This window comes from Barbus barbus, assembly GCF_936440315.1.
Source record: "Barbus barbus genome assembly, chromosome: 32".
NCBI classification, from domain to species: domain Eukaryota; kingdom Metazoa; phylum Chordata; class Actinopteri; order Cypriniformes; family Cyprinidae; genus Barbus; species Barbus barbus.
The window spans coordinates 11,532,441-11,553,687 of NC_136760.1; the positions used below are offsets into that span (position 1 = coordinate 11,532,441).

The window sequence follows — 21,247 nt, forward strand, 5'->3', positions numbered from 1 at the left end:
TCACTTTTTTAGCACTTTAGCGTGATTTTCCTTCGTTATCCAGATGCATTTAATTCTTTGTATGCATTTGTAAAAGTATGAATTATTTATATAAAAAATGTATTGCATTGGTGGCTAATTCAAAATAAAATAAATTGGTCACTAGGAGATTGTGATGAATGGGATTAATACATTTAAAGTCATTTGAACTTGTGGAAATGTGTGGAATAATGATCCTCAAGCTCAGAAAGTACAAAATAAAAGTAAAACATTGTCAATGTTATGACTATTCTGGCCAGTAGTGATGTCTGATTCATGAACAAATTGTTATTTTGAACCCAGTCGGACTGAATTGTTTGAAACTGTATCCACTCCATAAATTAACTTTCTAAACCAAACTGAGCTCTCAAGTGTGTCTGACACTATAACTCAAAAGGAGACAATAAAAACATAGTCACAAACTGAGACTAAGACCTATCAATATCCATTAGTCATTCAATGTGCAGAAGGATCACTGAAAGTAACAGTGATAGTAATACGCACCTGTATTATTATGACATAATAGGTAAAGGTGATTACTGTATGATTTCTGAGATGTTCTCTACGCATATGTATTCTTAGAATAGCTCTGTTTTCTCTTTTTAAGGTCAACTACTATCATTTCAGAGCAACAGAAGATAATATTTATAAGGAAATTAATTATTTGAAGTTTTAGTCTCACTGTTTGTCAGATGAGTGGAAATGGGAAAGAAGTGGACAATGTTACCTAGCGTCTCCTTATTCAAATTCAATCACATCTATGCATCGTGTAGTAAGCAGGAGGAGACATTAATATTTAACAGCAACATATGGTGCTTCACAGCATGTTTAACAGGAAGGCATCATCCTTCACAATTAACTTAAAAAAAATCTGGGCCTTCCACAACTCACAGATTGACTTACCAAAATTTCAATCACATTTGATCGATTAAACACCATCTGCCTTTGTGTAATTTGCTTTTAACATTCATCAAAGATGATTGTTGAATGTTTTTGTGCTGGTTATAATGGCTGCAATACGTGGGAACGCTTCTCCCCAGAAGGGGTGATCCGCTGTATTACAAGCCTCTGTTTATGTCATTACGGACACAGCATTTTAAACTGGCCTTTTCTCAGTAGGTTGAATAAAATTGCATCATTCCATCATCATCATCATTATTATGCTGATTTAATCCACCACCATTTCTAAGTCATACTAACCTCTTCCTATTCTATTTTATTAGTTTGCCTTTATGTCCAGGCATCCATTATTCCTGATACTGCTTTAATGACTATATAATGATTATACAATCAACTACGTATATCACACAATAAACAAACACATTGATTTACTACAGATTCATGCAAACGTGATAGCATTCACAAACAAATTAATAAAAATAAGCTGATGTACTAATGCGATCTACTGAGGATTACTGCTTTTTGACAATCACACCATAAAATGGTTATAACATAAAATTTTTGTTTTTTCTTGACCATAAATGACAAAATATCTTACTTCGACACATTTAATGGATGGCTATGCTCTTTAATTAGGGTGGCCATATGTGCTGTTAATACGGGAAATGTCCTGGCCAGGATTTTAATATTGCCTAAAACATTCAAAGTAGTTTGACCAATAACATGCAGGTATTGTAAATAATCGACCAATCGTGGCGCTGTGCGTCAGCATAAGGAGCCGTCTGCTCGTCTCTCTATAGCTCTCATGAATGTCACACAAAGATCGACCTGCACAGTGCAAACAGCCAAAACCTGGATATTTTAGGCAATATAGAAATCCTGGGAAGGATACATCCCATAAAAATGGCCCGTATGGTCACCCTATCTTTAATTGTGTCAAGTCATCTGAATATCAGCATTTGTGAGATTTTAATAAGTTGAAACAGTTTTTAAGATTCAAGATTCAAGATTCAAGATTTTTATTCGTCACATACACAATTATACAGAGTATAACCAGCAGTGAAATGTAAGTCAGGTCCGCTCCAAGGACAGTGCAATTGTATAGACAAATATTAAGAAAAAGAAAAGTAGAAAAAAATAAAAAGAATAAAATAAAAGATAAAAAAATATAAATATAAATGTGCAGGTCAGTATGTTGTTGACATAAATAGTAATAACAGGAATGTGCAAAAGAATGTGCAAAAAAGTTGTACAGGGTATTTAAATAGTAAATTAGATTAGATTAGATTCAACTTTATTGTCATTTATGCAGAGTACAAGTACAGAGCTGCATATGAGGATATGAGGTAGAAGAAATTATGAATAGCTTATTGATATAGTGATATTTACATGGAGTCAAGTGATGTTATGACACAGAGTTAGAGTTTAGGAGCCTGATGGCCTGGGGGAAGAAGCTCCTCCTAAATCTCTCAGTTTTTGCCATCAGGCTACGGAAGCGCTTACCAGATGGAAGCAAAGTGAATAGTCGGTTACCAGGGTGATTTGAGTCCTTGATAATTTTGACAGCTCTACTTTTGCAGCGTTTGAGGTAGATGTCCTGCAAAGAGGGGACAGCAGAACCTGAGACGCGCTCAGCTAAGCGCACAACTCTCTGTAGTGCTTTGCAGTCCTGATTTGAGCTGTTTCCATACCACACTGAGATGCACTGAGTCAATACACTTTATATGGTCCCTGAATAGAACGTTTTCAGGATTGCTGGTGAGACCCTGAATTTCCTCAGCTGTCGCAGATGGTACAGTCTTTGCCTGGCTTTCTTAACCTGTGTTTGGATGTGTGTAGTCCAAGTCAGGTTCTCGGAGATGTTTACACCGAGGTACTTGAAGTTACTCACCCTCTCCACAGGGGTCCCACTGATCATAAGAGGAGTGTAGGGCTGCTGCTGTCTCTTCCTAAAGTCCATGATCAGCTCTTTAGTTTTGCTCACATTCAGAGAGAGACAGTTGTCCTGGCACCATGATGTGAGTCTCTCTACCTCATCCAAGTATGCGGTCTCATCATTGTTGGAGATGAGGCCCAGAACCACAGTATCATCAGCGAATTTGATAATAGATGTGGAGTTGTGAGAGGACACGCAGTCATGCGTGTAGAGAGAGTAGAGCAGGGGACTCAGGACACAGCCCTGTGGGGCTCCTACATTCAGGGTGATGGAGTTTGAGGTGAACTGGCCAACTTTCACCACTTGAGGTCTGCTGGTGAGGAAGTCTTGAATCCAGTCACAGAGTGAGGAGTTTAGGCCAGGGTCTGTGAGTTTAGACAGCTTGATGGGGACTATAGTGTTGAAAGCTGAGCTATAGTCAATGAATAGCAGCCTTACATAATTCCCATTGTTACTGTCCATGTGTGTGAGGGAAGAGCGGAGGACGTGAGAGATGGCATCGTCCTTAGATCTGTTTGGGCGATAGGCAAACTGAAGAGGGTCCAAAGTATCAGGTATGGAGAAGCAGATATGGCTCTTTACAAGTCTCTCAAAAACCTTCATGACTATAGATGTGAGGGCAACTGGGCGAAAGTCATTCAGGCATGAGGGTTTATTGTTCTTTGGCACAAGGATTATTACGGATTTTTTGAATGAGGTGGGAACCACGGAAGTAGCAAGGGACTCATTAAAGAGAGACGTGAACAAACCAGCGAGCTGATCAGCGCAGAACCTCAGAACACGGCCGGTTGTCCCATCAGGTCCAGCTGCTTTCCTGACGTTCACTTTCTTTAGTGCCCTCCGAACCTTATCCTCCGACACGGTGATTACAGGATCATCGCTGCTCTGCCTGCTGCTTCCTGACGCGCTGGACGGCAGAGACGCGCTGCCGCCATTGCAATCGAAGCGGCCTGAAGAAGGTATTTAACCTGTTAACCTTCACCCCCATTTGTGGCCTCGCAGGTGAAAATAACCTACCTAAATTAAAATGGTAACAGTTTGTGACAAAGTGTGCTTACACAAACAAATTAGGTATCTTTGGAAAGAAGAGACTCTGGGCTTTACTATCTATCATCCAGAGTTGATAATGCTCAAAAAGATAAAAAGTTATAGACACTGACGTGCCTTGAAAAATATTTTTCCACACTGAATGTTTTTTTATTTCATATACAAATACATGAAATAAGTCCTGGAGCAATCCAGAAAAGTAATGGATCGAAAGCCATGTGTCTCATGAGTTCATATTTCAAATTTGAAGAAGATAACATGAAAAATGAGATTCCTGCAATATTTTTTCTGAAACTATTTATAGTCCCCCCACCCCCCTGTTTGAGGAAAAATAACCACCAAATGGATTGCAGAATTATACAAGCTATTTTAGTCATTATACATGTTCCTGCATAGTTTTTCAATTATAAAATAATAGACAGATTTATTTGAGCACTAAAAAATACAAAAATAATTATTTGAGTAATAAAAAAGGAAAAAAAAGAGAAAAAAATGCTTTGTATATAGTATGTATACTGAAGTATTCTTCGTTATTCGTTATTACAATGATAAATATCACTGCCAGACGTGAAGTGATATTGCCAGACATGGTCATAGAGTCAGTAAACACACGCTGATTTGCTTCCATTCAGATGATAATCATACAGATGGGCCATATAATCAATAATAGCTGATCAATGAATCACAATGATAGCCGTCATAGAGTCGCTAATAAACACGCTGATGTGCGTCCATACATATTATAATCATGCAGACACGGCCACATTCCCCACACAATACACACACACACATATAAAAAATGTAGAAGAAAAAAAAAAAAAAGTTTTTTATGGATAAAGCAGATCGCTAAGTTACGCCCCCCTCAGATGACAGCGTCACGCTTTCAGGAGGGAGCGCCAAATTCAAATAATCTATTTTCTGCTTTTCTGACACTTTTTTTTCCGTGGACGGTCTCATTATGTTTGTAAAACTGTATGCTACAGCACCGTGTTGTTTTTTTTACCACCAAGACGCTGTTTTTGAGCGTAATTTATTCCATAACGGACGCGAACAATAACTCTCTGAAGAAATGAAACGTAAACAAAGGAATATTCATCCTTATTACAACGTTATTGTTTCGCTGGACTAAAAGTGCTCGCTGGGATGTTGTTCTGTGGACCCTTACCTCTCTAACTAAACTGGGATTTCAGCAGTGGACGCATTTGTGGCTCGTTATTACAATGATAAAGGTACGTACGGCTTTTTTACTCTGCGTGTTTGGATGTGTACTGCTTACACAAATGTAGCAAATTTGTGCCACTCATTCCTTATAAGCTTTCCATCGAAAAACAGCGATCTGTCGTCGATGCTTGAGGCTTAGACCCTCAGAATGATATATAGTTTGTCAAGATTAACTTTGTCCCGTTTCATTTATTCTATTAGAAAACAATGACACATGCAAACAAAGAGCGTTCAGTGCGAGGTCGCTCTGGTGAACGGTAACAGGTTAACTCGTCGGCCAGCAACGGATCTGCTCTCACCTCCGCGGAGGATTTGTTTCCGAAGGCACAGATGGTCCTCAGTCCCTGCCACATCTGTCGAGAGTCATTGAGCTGGAAATGAGACTCAATTCTCTCTCTGTATCTGCATTTAGCGGCTCTTTCTGAGCGTCGGAGAGCATAGCACGATGCTTTGTACTCGCTCATATTCCCGGTCAGAAGAGCCTCATTGTAAGCGGCAGTGCGTGTGTGAACCGCTGCACGGATTGTTCTGTCCACCCACGGTTTCTGGTTGGAGAATGTCCTTATCGTTATTGTTTCTGTAGCTTGCTCGGTTAGCGTGTTTACAAAGCTTAATGCTACATCCGTGAACTCACTGACGTCAGAAGAACTCGCCCGGAACATGTCCCAGTCGACGTCATCAAGAGCCGCCTGCGGCATAGCCTCTGAGTGGGAGGACCAGCGCGTCACTACTCTCTGCACCGGAGGATCCTGAACGAGCCTTTGTTTGTATTCCGGCGTGAGGAAAATGGCGGCATGGTCCGATTTGCCAAAAGCCGGAAGTGAGCGGGTTTTACTTCCGGGCTTTACATCTGAATATCAGCATTTGTGAGATTTTAATAAGTTGAAACAGTTTTTAAGTTAATTTAACAAATTTTGTGTCTCTGGAAATTAGTCATCTGTGACTGTTTTGTGTTGAATATATATATTTATATATTAATTAAATATATTTTTGTGTCTATTTGTTAATGAGGGATTGGTGGACTGATGTTTTTTAGGATCACATACGGATTACTTTTAGAGATTGGGAATTTTGGTAACACTTTTTCCCATTCAGTCGGTCACATTCGACGTACGTCGGACTGTCCGACGAATAGGAATCTCGCTAGAGAGGCCAATCTGCTTCGAGTGTAACTAAAACGAGCCAATGCACATTGGCATGCAATCATATGCAGCAGCTGCTCACCTCGCAGCGTGGGTATATAATAAGCAGCAGGTGCGTTGCATCTTCAGCTTTTCGCTTCGGGGCCGAACAGTTGTTCTCTGCTGGAAGTGAGAAAACTAAAAGAGTCTCTGCAGGACAATCTCTTTTGTGTGTAGTGCGGGCGTACAGCACAGCAGCGGGGTCGAGTTCTCTCTTTTTCCTTTTCTTCTCTTTGTTTTTGCCTTTTTTGAGCAGAAAGAGCTGAAAAGCCGTTCTCACGGCTGGTAAAACGGTGCGCTTAAAGAGCGTGTAAAAGCTGTTTTTACAGCTGGTAGAGAGCGCGCGGAGAGACAGAGCACACGGCAGGTTGCACAATCCCTGTCTGTGTTGCCGCGGCCATTCCCCTGCGTGCTTCAGCACTGATTAAAGAGCAAAGTCCCTAAAAGAGCTTACACAAGTAGAGCTTGCGTCTTTTTACATTCTACTTGGGTGTTTCTGGATGCGGTCGTTACCTGGCACCGCGGGATGGTCACAAGCACTGCATCGTGTGTCTGGGCTTAGCGCACACTGAGGCAGCGTTTGTGGATGAGCCATGTACCCATTGTGGGAAGATGACCATCTCGGAGGTGCGGTCGAGACTCCAGTTCCTGCAAAGGGGCGGAGTCCCAGTGCCGCTGCCTCGTTCCAATCCTCCTCAGAGGGTTGCTTCGAGTGGTGGCACTGGTGATCTGAGGATTACAGTGAGCGCGCTTCCTTCGGGGAACCAACCCCCTAGGAACCCTCATTCCTCCTGCACTCCGCAGCCAGTAGAGCTGCCGGGGGTGCGCGGTGGGCCATCTCAAAGGTGTGCACCATCCGTATCCTTCGGCTCTCCTCCTGATGACCAGATGTCGATAGCTGCATCGGAGGGTGAGTCAGACTTTTCTGGAGATGACGCGTCGGCGCAGTTGCCTCCTTCGGGTACGGTAGCAGTGCCTGATACGGATCCGGAAATGATGGCTATGCTTTCCCGGGCCGCCAACAGGGTCAGGCTCATGTGGAATCCTCCACCGTATCCCGAACCATCGAGGCTGGACGATTGGTTCCTGGGGTTGGCACAAGCTGGTTCTCAGCCACACACCCCAGTTCCTTTCTTCCCGGAGGTGCATGAAGAACTCACCGGTACGTGGAAGGCACCTTTTACTGCCCGAAACCGTGCTGGTGGGTCCTCCTCCCTCACCACCTTTGATGGCGGTGCGGCGAAGGGTTACACGCGCATCCCCCCTGTGCAGCGGGCTGTTGCTATACAGCTGTGCCCTAACTCCACCTGGCGGGGGGAACCGTCCCTCCCTTCCCGGGCCTGTGAGCACTCGTCGGACCTTACCGGCAGAGCTTACCGGGCCTGTGGGGAAGCGCTTCTGCCTTACATGCTATGGCGTTGTTGATCTTGTGATCACCCTTCGGCAGCCAGACGTGGCGGAGCGTTGGCACCAGGCCTTTACTCCATTGTATCCTTGAGAACTGGATTTAGGCTGGGTTCCATATGTGTGACCCTACGGGGATCCCATATGTGTTATTCCACGAGTTGCTCCTAAATGAAGCCCGTGTCTTTGCCTCTTGGAGAACCCACCTCTCATCGGGTTGGAGTCACCCCAGTACTTTCATATGCAGTACAACCCTACGGGGTTAGTCCATATGTACACATAACTCCTTCGTGGAAGGATGTGCTTCCGCAGCGGTCCTTTCCAAGGAAAGGGTATGCTTTCCCAGTGTTATCCAATAGTCTCACTGAATGGGTTTTGGTGAACAGCAGTGATCGACACTCTCTGTGTTTGCCCTGTCCCACCGTCCTTAAGCAAGCGGGTACAGGAGGCTTGCTACAGAGCGCTGGAAGGGGGCAGCTCCTGTGGCGCTTTGGTAGGGATTCCTATTCATCGGTCAGTCCGACGTACGTCGAACGTGACCGACTGAATGGGAACGTCTCGGTTACATAGGTAACCCTCGTTCCCTGAAGGAGGGAATGGAGACGTACGTCCCGTCGCTGGACCCCGCTGATGCTGCCATCTTACCTGCTCGGCTCCTCAGCGAAATCCTGTAATGCAACGCACCTGCTGCTCATTATATACCCGCGCTGCGAGGTGAGCAGCTGCTGTATATGATTGCATGCCAATGTGCATTGGCTCGTTTTAGTTACACTCAAAGCAGATTGGCCTCTCTAGCGAGATTCCTATTCGTCGGTCAGTCCGACGTACGTCTCCGTTCCCTCCTTCAGGGAACGAGGGTTACCTATGTAACTCAGACGATTTTAGGATCTCTTAACTAGTTGCTTATTAGTTTGCATATTACTAGAATATTAGCCATTTATTAGCAGTAATTAAGCACATATTAATGCCTTATTCTACATGATCTTATTCTACATCCCTAATCCTACCCAATACCTAAACCTAACAACTACCTTACTAACTATTAATAAGCACCAAATGAGGAATTTATTGACGGAAAAGTCATAGTTAATAGTGAATAAGTGTTTCCTATTCTAAAGGGTTACCGGTATTGTTTCATGCTAATTTTGTTTGACAGATTTTTGTGGGTGCCTGATTTGCATAATTCCCACTGTATGTTTGCATATTATAGTAAATTTCAGGCTGCCAAGAGCAGAAATAATCTATTACTGCATGCAAACACAAATGGCATAAACAATTAAGACTGAAATAGAGTGAAATTAAGATGAAAAAAAAGCAAATGAACAAAAATAAGATCTTTCCTTACCTCATTCACAAACACCCAGTGACTGTCTTTAGAGGCCAGGTTAGTCTCCACAGCCTATAGAGACACAAATATAGAATAAACCAATGTGAGCTGTTTGTGGCAAGAGTAAATGATCTACCTGACATTAAAGAGATGGCTTGAAGAAAATTGAGAGACAAATCATCTATAACTGCTGGATGGACAAAATGAACCACATTAGACCTAGTAATGTTTATCTTTAGGCTGGTCACAGTACAAAAAAACCCCCCCAAAAAAACAGATCTTTTAGTCTAAACTTTTCAGTCAGTCAGTGCAATTAGTGCTCAAAAAGCAAAGCCAAAGCAAACATCGATACCACTCAACACGATAATATGCTGTGTGTGAATAACTTTATTAATAATAATCCCTTAAGATGTAGCATTGGAGAAGCTGATGTAAAAAGGAACAAAATGAGCATTATAAAGGAAAATACAAAGATATTTACAGAGAGGGAAGCATTTTTATTATTATTATTATTTGAACAAGGGTAGGAGCTAAACTGGTAATATTTTCACAGAACAGACACTAATGAAAATACCCCTAAAAGTAGTTTCTTCTTATTTACTTTATATTAATTAAACGTTTAATGCTTTAATGTTTAATTCATCATAACCTTAAACTACAGAATTGCATGACTTAATTTAGTATGATACAACATTTATCAATGCATTATACTCATCAGATAAATCTAACTTTAGATACAGGTGCATCTCAATAAATTAGAATGTTGTAGAAAAGTTCATTTATTTCAGTAATTCAACTCAAATTGTGTAACTTATGTATTTAAATAAATTCAATGCACACAGACTAAAGTAGTTTAAGTCTTCTCTTCTTTTAATTGTGATGATTTAGGCTCACATTTAACAAAAACCCACCAATTTCAACCAATCTCAACAATTTAGAATACTTCATAAGACCAATAAAAAAAAAACAAAAAAAACAACAACATTTTTTGTGAATTGTTGGCCTTCTGGAAAGTATGTTCATTTACTGTATATGTACTCAATACTTGGTAGGGGCTCCTTTTGCTTTAATTACTGCCTCAATTCGGCGTTGCATGGAGGTGATCAGTTTGTGGCACTGCTGAGGTGGTATGGAAGCCCAGGTTGCTTTGATATCAGCCTAGGCATAGCTATAATGCTGCTAACATGCGTGGATGTTGCTGCCAGCTCAGCTGCCTAAGTTTTCCGATGCAGTTTGCTAGAATTTTTGTGTATGTTGTAGTTGTGTTTTTAATTATGTTCTTAATTAAACATGCTTAATATACTAGGAATTACAGGTTGCGATGTATTGCTTGCATGATTTAGAATGTTTTAAAGACATTTGCAGCATCTGAAATCAAATACTTCCCTACTAAATAGAATGCGAAAAACCAATGCTATCTCACGGCAATTCGTACATATTTTACGAGGTGGCTAATTCGTACGAATTCGTTGGACCTCACTCGTACGATTTAGTACGATTTGTCTAAACCCCAGTGACTGGTTTAGGGGCGGGGTTAGGTGTAGGTAATTCATACAACTTCATACGAATTGGCAACTCGTAAAATACGTACGATTTAGCAAAAATCATATTAATTTGTATGAGTGAGGTCGTACGAATTAGCCACCTCGTAAAATATGTACGAATTGCCGTGAGATCGGGCTGGAAAAACAGTACGCCAAACGATTAGCATGTCTAAATTCATAGTATTTGAAAAATAGTAGGTAAATACACGGAAGACCTACTACTTCCACCCAGATTCTGAAATGTGCATGCAATGGACACTTTACATTCCCATGAGACCACAGGAGAGGATTTATAAACGGCACTGAAGTTAGCAACTTAAGCTGGTAGGTAACGTGACAGTAACAACATGGCTAATGGAGTATGTCCAAATTGCATTCACACTATCTATATTCATATACAAAATACTTTCTTTAACGGTCGTGAAGTAAGTTCAAATTTAAATGTAATACCTACTCAGTGTGTGATTTTGGGTGCTCTGATTGTAACATATTTTAACATGCTGTTAGGTAGTTTTAGATTTTTCAAAAGGGGATCTTCCCGCAGTATGGTACCAGTTGGATCTCCAACTAATTTAAAATAAAAGTTTAAAATGTTTTTTAAAATGTGATGCACTGTAATGATCATAATTAAGAATGTAAATACATGATACTGTTGTAATTCATATACCAGGCAAAAATATAATTTTATACAAGATGTGGTCCCACTTTATATTAAGTGACCTTAACGAGAATGTAATTTCATCAAAAAATAAGTACAATGTACTTATTGTGTTCATATTGTATTGCAAACACTTTTGCTGCTATTGAGGTGGGATACGTGTAAGGTTAGGGACAGGTTTGGTGGTATGGGTAGGTTTAAGGGTATAGGTTAAGGTGTAAGGGATAGGTCAACAGTTTAATTATAAATGTAATAACAGAAATTAATTACTTAATATAAAGTGGGTCCCAAGATGTAAACATCACCTTGCCTTCATATCCTGGTTATAGGTCTTGGTTCTTGGCCTCATGGCTTTAAACACATTGAATACCCCTGAGCAAAGCAAAACTGAAAAAAAAAAAAAAAATGTATATACAGTATATATATATATATATATATATTTATATTTTGACCACCACTATTCTCTCCATGTCCTTCAATTTCTGTTCATTACATGCTGACATAATGAGCCTGACCTTCTGCTCAAATGTCAAGCAAATATTAAAAATGTATTTGACAGTGGAATATGGAGGAGGACTTTCATGTTTTAGTCTAATTAAAAAAAAAACTTGGAATATTAATCTAATGTAAAACAAGCCCTTTGATCCTTTGTGAGCCACAATGTGAAAATAGACAGGACATACAACTTGTGCAGACATTTGGAACTATTAATGAAACTTTGCCTATTTGAACAACCCAACATCACATTTAGTTTAATATTTTAATTTAATTTGGTTTACCAGTATATGAGAACAATATTTGAGAAAGGAGGAGAAAAAAAAAAGGTTTCGACTTTAGGTTTTGTTTCGGCATTTTGGTCAAGTTAAGCTTATTTAACACTTGAGCAGTTGAGCTGATTTATCTACCTAAAAGAAAAAAAAAAGGCATTTTATTGTGATGCATTTCTGTTAACAACATACAAGCTAAAAACTTCACTGATGGTTCCAATGTTTCTGAAAAGGTCACTGGAGGACTGTTGCAACATCGATAAAACAAAACATTTTTTTTCTCTTTCTTTACAAGGGCAAATGAATGCATAAACATGAAATAATAATGCTTTTGCTGGAGTCTTTGATCTCTCTTTGATCTCACAGTGTTGCAGTTTATAAAAGTCTTTATAAACTGATAATCTGCCTCTGTAATCATAAAAAAATATTTGGAAACTGCAATACATTTTATGTAAACGTACATTTTTGCAGTTTTGATGCATTAAAATTCAGGTTCTCTATAGAAAAAATCAATGTCAGATTCACTTGCAAAAACCAACTACTGACCACTATTGCTTTTTGAGATACACTGCCATAGCCATGCTGTACATGGAATTGTCATCAGTATGACACACTTGAAAGAAAGTGTGTTGGATGGTAAGGCTTCTAGACATCCTTACACATATTTTACATGGTGATTTTACACCCCCGTAGGCTCCTTCAAACACTCTCCAGACCAACAGTCTTCTTGAGTTCAACAAGCTACCTCTTCAGTTTCTGAAGGTCCTTTATTCTTCTAGCTAGATGAAGGTTTGTGGAGTTTAAATGAATTATGTTATGTATTATTAAATGTGAAGCATGTAAAGCCTGAGGTTGCATATTCCATTATAGCCATTTTCACAGAAACAGCACTCTTGGAATACACACACACAATGGTTTCCATGTTTTATGGGTACATTCCATAGACATAATACTGTACAGACTGTGTTTTCTATTCCCTTACCCTAAACTTACCCCTCACCCAAATCTTTCTGCATTTTTACATTTTCAAAAAAATCTATATGATTTATAAGCTGAAAAAACAAAAACAAACAAAAAACATGTTCACATAATGTCACAAATGACTGGTATTACTATCCTTGTAGGGACATTTGGTCTCCATAGGGAATACCAGGTACACACAAACACACATACACATTCACTCATCAATGTAATCATTTACATTTCAACAGAATTACATGTTGAAATGATTAAAAATCAAACAAATTATAATAAAGTGTTTTTAGCAATCTTTTGCTTCCACAGATCTAGAAATGCAATAGTGCAAATGGTGCTAAAATTTCTTGGCCCTGTTATTTAAACATAAATGTCCTATCCATGGTATTCTGTCATCCAATACACATATTGCTCATTCTATCATTGTTGTTTGTCACCGTGGAGTTGAAGTTTGTATGCCTATCCCTCCCTCAGACACCTGCATGCTTTGTGGTGTGTAGTGTTTTATAGAGGGGGCAATAAAGGTGGTCTGGAGTGACAGCAATGAAATTATGTGTTTATGATAAGCCTGCTTTTTGTGTACGAGAAGGTAAAAATCATTCCCATAGTTGGATGTCGATGATTCCTGAGGCGCAAATCAAGATAACGCACACACATCCAATTGCATATACAGAGAGAGCCCTTCACCTCTAAATGTCATTCACACACCATACTGTAGAGTCCACTACTAGACGGCCTACCATTGTAGGAAGAAACAATGAAATTGAAACAAAGAAAATTGCTAACATAGGCCCATTCTAATGAATTTGTGTGTGTTTGTGTGTTTAGGGTGTAAAGCGCTGTCTGTCTATATATCCTGTAACAAAACTGGTGTAGTATTTTTTAAACAATTTTTCACTCAGAAATTGCTTTTAAATTTCACTAGCTGTTACAAAAAAAAAACTGGAAAGTGACAAACAGCATTTTTTTATTTGGTAAACCTTGTAATTTTGTCTTTTTATCCTTTATCCCTATCAGTATACATAGTAACAGGGACATTTAAGACATAAACAGCACTGTTAAAGAATGATTGTGAATGCATCTTCTATAAACGCTAAAGTTCCCTCTGATGCTTTACCACAACTTCTGGAGTGAGTTTGAATGAGCAGAGTTCCCTGGAGTAATCACTTTTGGTTTATCTCTTCTAGTAATCAACTTTTCTCTTTCTGCAATACCATGCAGTTATCTTAAGGACTGTCATTCCATACAGGAATAAACTTAAACAACTGAATTTAGAATGATATTTTGTGATATACCTGTGGCTTATCTTTCCAAAACAAGCTTATTTCCACTCCACCTATCAGAGATTTATTGCGTTGTCGCAATCCATTCTTTTTTCCTTCCAACACTTAATAGTATCCACTGCTGTGATGGTGTTCAAAGAGGGCAAGGATAGGACAGACTCCCCCTGGAATCACTTCAAGTTTTGACTGGAAAGTTACCAACCCTGGCACTTTATAAACAACAAAACAGATATCATGGAAGGGGATGCCTAAAATGCAAAAGAGAAGAGAAACAACACAGATAGAGACAACAGGAGAGTGAGCTAGCACTCAATGAATTGGCGCTCACTGAACAGTCGCAACTGATGCGTTAAAATGGTTGCCAAGAAGTGAACAGTGGGAGGGGAAAAAAACAACAAAAAAACCCCCCAAAACAGAGAGAGATTACAAATGAGAAACTGGATGAGAGATGGGGACTGACCTCAATTACAGTATGCAGATAGAAGAGTGTTCATCCAGGTATATGCCATCAGTCTTGGATGGTAACAGTTTAATTCACAGTGATACAAATTCTCTTCCGAAGTGTGTGGAAAGCACATTTGTGTATGAATTGGTTTGTATGAATATATGCTAAGCCCTGAAAGCTGACTTTAGGGCATTGATTCATCTTCATCATCGTGTATCTGACAGCTGAAGGACTTGCGATGGCTCATATCACTGAGGAGACCTCCATTAAGCCAATGGAGAGAATTATTAGCGATAAGGATGCTATGAATTACCTAAAAGGACAGGCTATCGCTTTTGTGCCCATAAACAGACATTTCAACTAAAAATCTTGTTTCAGGAGGGGCCAGAGACAGTGGCTCCCTTATTTGAGATTGCCGTCCAGAGAAGGCCTCTTGTTGTGGGGACTAGTGGGCCCAATAATTTGCAACTCCTGACAAAATGCAACAAAATTTATCACAAATCACAGCCCCTCAGAAAGTCATGTAGCTGAGACTTCGCTGTCTCTCAACAAAATAGATGAGTACATAATCAAAGTAATAAAAAAATTAAATTAAATTAAAAACCTTGATTAATCAGCTAAAAATGTGTGTGGCCATGCAAACCTGTTAAACCATTTTCCTTTATCTGCTTAAGGTCATAAATGGCTTAAATGGCATAAATTAGATGTTTAGTTTAGATGTTTGCTCATGACTTGATTTCACCCAACATCTTAACCTGCATTCTTTCAGCTTACTGAAGTGCACACATGTGATAAGAAACAGGAGAGCATCCTTACTGCAGATTTGAACTCATCCAACAAGACTAAATGTTTTTTTTTTTTTTTGCTGTACAATATGAGAAAATATATCATATTACTCTGGCTCTCTCTTGACCCGAGACATTCTAAAAATGTGTTCTCATGCAGCACAAAAATGGTACAGCTGTAGAAACGGCAAAAATGAGAAAAGAATATGAGTCTGTACTTGTCTTCCATTGACATTTTGAAATGCTCTGGGTTTTTAGTGCTTTAACATTACAACTTACATAATAAAGAGAATAGCCTACTCTTATTGGAATACATGGATGCTTACTTTCTGATGTCACTACCAGAAAATAATTTGAGTTTTAAAATTTCTTATAAACATGGTTTTCTTGTTTTGGCAGGCTATTGGCTTGCATTTAAACTGGGAAAACAGGTTATTTCAATAAACAGATTTTTGGCATATTGGTGTGCATACTGTATAATTATGTTTACTGTCATTAGGCTCATTGTTTCCATGTTATTTTTCAAGTCAAGACATTTCAGGTATAGAAACCATTCCAAATAATCCTCTGTAACTGCTCAATATGTAATTTTCATCAATACTCATTAGCGTGAATGAACAGATATGCTATCACAGGTGTGCCTACATTGGCTATGTTACAACAGCTTTAAAAATAGAAAGTGTAAGAGAAATAGCTGTGTGGGCAGTGCTCTGATATATGGCATGGTTGCATTTCTGGCGACCTGAGTTCAAATCTCTGCTCTAGGCTCTTTCCTGGTCCAATTCGCATCGCTCTGCTGCCATGGTTTCCTGTATGACCTCTTATTGTGCTATCTAAATAAAGGTGAAAAAGCCCAAGCATACATTACCATTCAAAGTTTGTTTCACAGATGTGATGCTTAATATTTTAATAACATGTAAACCATGATACATTTTTTCAGTATTTTTTTTTTTAAAAAAGCCAAAAGTTTTAAAATAACAACATTTATCTGAAATAGATTAGTTTTTGTATTAATATGTCTTTTCTGCAGCTTTAGATCAATGGAATGCATCCATGCTTAATATAAGCATTACAATTAAATAATAATAATAATAATAATAACCTTATTAAACCCCTATTTTTTAAAGGTATTATAACCAAAAAAAAAAAAAAAAAATGTGAAACGGCTGCATTTTTGTACAGTAAAACAGAAATTGGTTTCTAGTGTTAGGGGTCAAAAGAACCTTTCCTCAATAATGTCCATGATATTCTACTCAGACCTGGCTTTTCTCTCATTTTATCATTGATTGTAAGTTCTGGTTACACTTTCTTTTGACAGTCCACTTTAGACATTTTGTAAGTAACTACTGTACATGTCAACTAACTAATTTGAAACTACATGTAGAGTATTAGTAGCCTGTTAGGTTAGGGTTAACAGAATAACTTGACATGCACTTGCAAATGTACCTACAGTATTAGAGAATGTCTGCTGAGGGACCATCAAAAGAAAGTGTTAGTAGATATGATAATGAATGGTAGTTGTCATGTAGTTGTGATGTTATTTATAGTTAGTTAAACATCTAATACGGACCATCAAAATAAGGCGTTCTATATTATACCCAAGTTCTATATTTTAGACAAGAAATAGCAACAGCTTCTCCTCAGTGAGCCAGGTCAGTCTGACTCCTGACTTCCTGTGTAGCATGCAATTGAACTGAGGTGAAGAAAACCCAACATAAAGCACACAAGCGGAGGAATACCAAATGATACTGCGATCTGGCTTTAATGATTGACTAGGGAGCAGCTCAGAGCAGGTCTGGGTCGGGCCTGCTGGGAAAGAGGCTAGGGGTGAGCTGATCATGAATTCCTTATTGCATGACAGAGCCAATGTATAAAACAAAACGGGTTTGGGGCAGTGTTAAGACTCTGCAGAGAGCCGCTTTGTGCACTGGCCCATATCTATATTAGATGAAATAAACACATCATCATTCTATGGTCCAGACCCTCAGGAGGCACGCTGCTGGATATCAAACCCACACTACTTGTCACTGTTATCTTCATCTTGTTTGACAGCTACACTCTTAATTCAAACAGTAAAAAAAAAAAAAAAGGAGCTTTTGGATGAATCTCCTGAAAACTGTCAAAATCAGGTCTAGGTGGTATTTCAGCCCAAAATTAAAAGATAGAAACAAGAAATATTTTGCATAAAGTCTATTTTTAGGATCTTTAATATTTGCTTTTCTACATTATTTTTTGTCCCAATTCTCATTACTTTAAAGGGATAGTTCACCTAAAAATGAAAATTCTGTCATTAATTAATGCCATAAAACAAAAATAAAAACAATTTGTGTCCTCTGCGTCACCCTATATCACCATTTTGGAGAGTATCACATACATAAACAACTTATGCAATGTATGTATGCAGATACATTGTTTACGTTCAGATCAAAGTGTAAACAATGTAAACAGTGTATCCGTTGGGGAATGTGATTTATTATAACGATAATATAATATAATATAATATAATATAATATAATATAATATAATATAATATAATATAATATAAATAGGTTGATTTTGGCATGGCAAAATTTGAGTCAAACATTTCTTAATGCGACTCACCCCTTTAATTTTATTCACAAATAATTGTCTTAGGATGGCTTTCTTCTTCTCTAAGTGTACAGGGATGCAGACTGAATGGGTTGAATTACGTGGGTGCAGGAAAACATGATTAAAGCTTATATTTCAGATCACTTACTTCTCCATTAGTGTGATTAATGTGGCCAGCTTATGTCCCAGGTGGGGGCCCTGCTTGAAAAATTATGCAATTACTCCTTTTTGAATAGGAGAGGGAAGCCCTCCTCATGATGGCAAAGAGAGTGATGCTTGTGGGGCATTTGGGAGTTAAATTGCTCTTGCTGTTTCAGTCTCTCACTTTCTCATTCAACCAAAGATGAAGCACTTCATGAACATTGTCTTGCACTGACTACTCATAACGTAACAGCCATGCATATGGGATTAGCTTGCGTCAGGGGTTTTCTTTGTGCCATTTAGCACAAAGTTTGCTTATATCTAAGGCTGGGAAGGCTGGCATTTGCTCAATTAGCATAGTAACCAACCTATTTAAAACTCTCTGTGTTTAAAATACATTCATTTGGAGTTTCTATGTGAAAATATATTCATGATTACAAATGTAGTTATTTATTTTTATTGTATTCACAGCACTAATATGCAACTCAACTCAATAACAACTCTAACAACAGAACTTTTTGTACTTCACATTAAAGGGATAAGCTGTAGATTTCACAAAATTTATATATAAATAAATAAATCTAATTATAATTGGAAAATGTTCACATCAGAATTTTAAGACAATGTTACTCTCACTTACAATAACTCATTATCTAAATCCCTGAATAATTTTTCAGTTGTGACATTCAATCTCACTTTTTATATCTCTTAATAGAACAATGTCGACCAATATATACAACTCTTAATTAATTTAAAATACTCATATTACTGAGTTTTTAAAGGCATATTACTTGTTTAAACTATATTACTGCAGCACTGATATATGTGCTAGACAACACTATAAATATAATATACCTTGATCTAAATCCTTGTTCTATGGTAAAGAGCCAAGGCATTATTGAAATAACAGTATGATTGCTTGTGATGAATATTGTGTAAAACACAATACAAATAAATTTGGCTTAATGTTAAAGCATAAAATGACTGTCTGCAACTCTATGCATACGTTATAACACAACACACAACACAACTACATTTCAAAACTACCTGTCATACTGCAAAGCAGCTAGCAGTGGGTGCTTCATTATGGGAGATGCACGTCTGTTTTTAGAGTGCAGGTAAAAGCTTTCGTCTAAGTACTGCAGTTGCAAGAAAGGCAGCATGATGACATCATCACTGCAGTCTGAATGACCTCCCGTTGTGACTTACATCAAGGTTGTTTTGATAATTATTGAGAAAATGAAAAAAAACAGGTCACATGAATAATTGGGAGGCAGCAGGGCTGCGTGATAGAAAAAGTGCAAAGTAAGTTTGCATCAAAATACATGTGCACCCTATAACCTTTTTTTCAGCTTTTTTTTTACATTTTGTACAGATTCATTCACATGGGCTATTGAAAGAGACTCTGGCTGTGTAACCAATGTATATGTTGCTGAATACTTTTGTAATGGGGCTTTTTGTCAACAGCCTTTTCAGCTGCAGCAAAAAGCAAAAAGAGTAGTGATTACACTTGCTTTCTGAAACCTTATTTTAAAGCCTCCAAGTTAAAAGCTCACAGTTCTGTACATGCAAGCCAATATTAGAAGTGTCAAGCGATGTTGCTTTAGCATTAGTTTGTTAGTAATTTCAGTCGTCAAACACTTTTGCTTTGGTGTAGGTTTGCTATACTTTTGTTTCGCTCTCACTTGAGTGCCAAAACACTCGAGACATTTCAGCAACAAATGTTGAAACAGGAAAAAGTGTTGTGGTAATATTAGACATATTCTGCATATTCTTCAGAGAAACCAAGACAGGTTATTAAATCAGCTGTATTTGAAGGAAGAAGTAAACTAATGAAACACATTTATTACATGCAGATTTGAGGTGCTGATTTTTGTCTTGCTCTCTTAAGATGAGAATTGCCAGTCAGCTTTAAGAATTTGAAAACGTCCATTAAAGGCGTAAGCATTTCAGTCCTATTCTTTTGAATTGAACACATTAATGGTTATAAGCTTAAAGCATATAAACTGCAGAGTCCTAGCCTCGTAATTATTTTTTTATGGACAGTTCAACTGAAACAGCTAGAGAAACAATCATTCTTGAGGTGTCAGCCCAAGCCTGAGGTGATTAATTTGGTGGAACACTGCAGAGTAGAAGCTGCTGTAACATGTCCATCATTCTGGATGGGACGCTCATATAAAACACAAAGAGAGAGAGAGAGAGAGAGAGAGAGAGAGCACAGAAAACCACCTGCTGTTTTTCTTTCTCCTTAGAAACTTTGCTCTAGATTTAATGGTTACTGTTGCAACGACCATCTGGTTGTTTCTGAGTTTCGCAATAATTTAGCCTTGCACATTTCCTATTTTGTTCTACGTCAGGCTTCTTCCTGATTGTGTAATCAAATAAAAAGCCTCAAACAACCTAATAGAAAATAAAAGTATCTGAAAGATCTGGGGATGTATTTCCCCAAAGCCTTGTTATTCAAGTATGGTTGCAAGTTGTTGCCAAGACAGTTGATGATTCTATGTTTTCCAACAAACATTTCCAAACAGCATAACAAACTTGTGTGTTTGGATCAGTTCTTGACCAGTGGTTAGAAGCATAGTTTCTGGTTAGTATGACAACAGATTATGCGCTTTGGCACATTAAGCAAGCTAGCATGCAGTACATTGTATATATTTCATTATAATTAATACTGAATACATTTTAATCTATATATTTAACATGCCAACAATCAGTTGCATTAAGTTGTGTGCATGTGCCAAAATGCTTAATGGAACCCCAGAGTAAGACATAGGAGGGAACTAACAATGAATCAAATATCAAGTGAAACAAAACGACAGGGAGCAGCAATAGTGAAGCAGCTATTGGTACATGGTACATGGTAGATAGGCCTACCATGTTCATTACAGAGATATTATGCTGTAGAGAAAGCTGCTGACTTAATGAACTGCATGTATACAGGAGTAAATTGTACAGCAATTACATACTGCTTGTTAACATGATAAAAACAATAAACACCCTTATATTGTTTGCATGAATGGACT

General features: G+C 38.3%; 1 protein-coding gene across 1 annotated transcript in view; it reads right to left on the bottom strand.

Moving 5' to 3' along the window:
• LOC306852487 (glutamate receptor ionotropic, delta-1-like) overlaps positions 1–21,247 on the bottom strand; it is a gene marked incomplete at both ends in the record, with an annotated part of 478,213 nt that overhangs the window by 84,559 nt on the left and 372,407 nt on the right. The window contains one exon of the mRNA XM_079389365.1: positions 9,053–9,106. Within this exon, the coding sequence (XP_079245491.1) occupies positions 9,053–9,106 (54 nt within the window). The remainder of the gene's footprint in view (positions 1–9,052; positions 9,107–21,247) is intronic.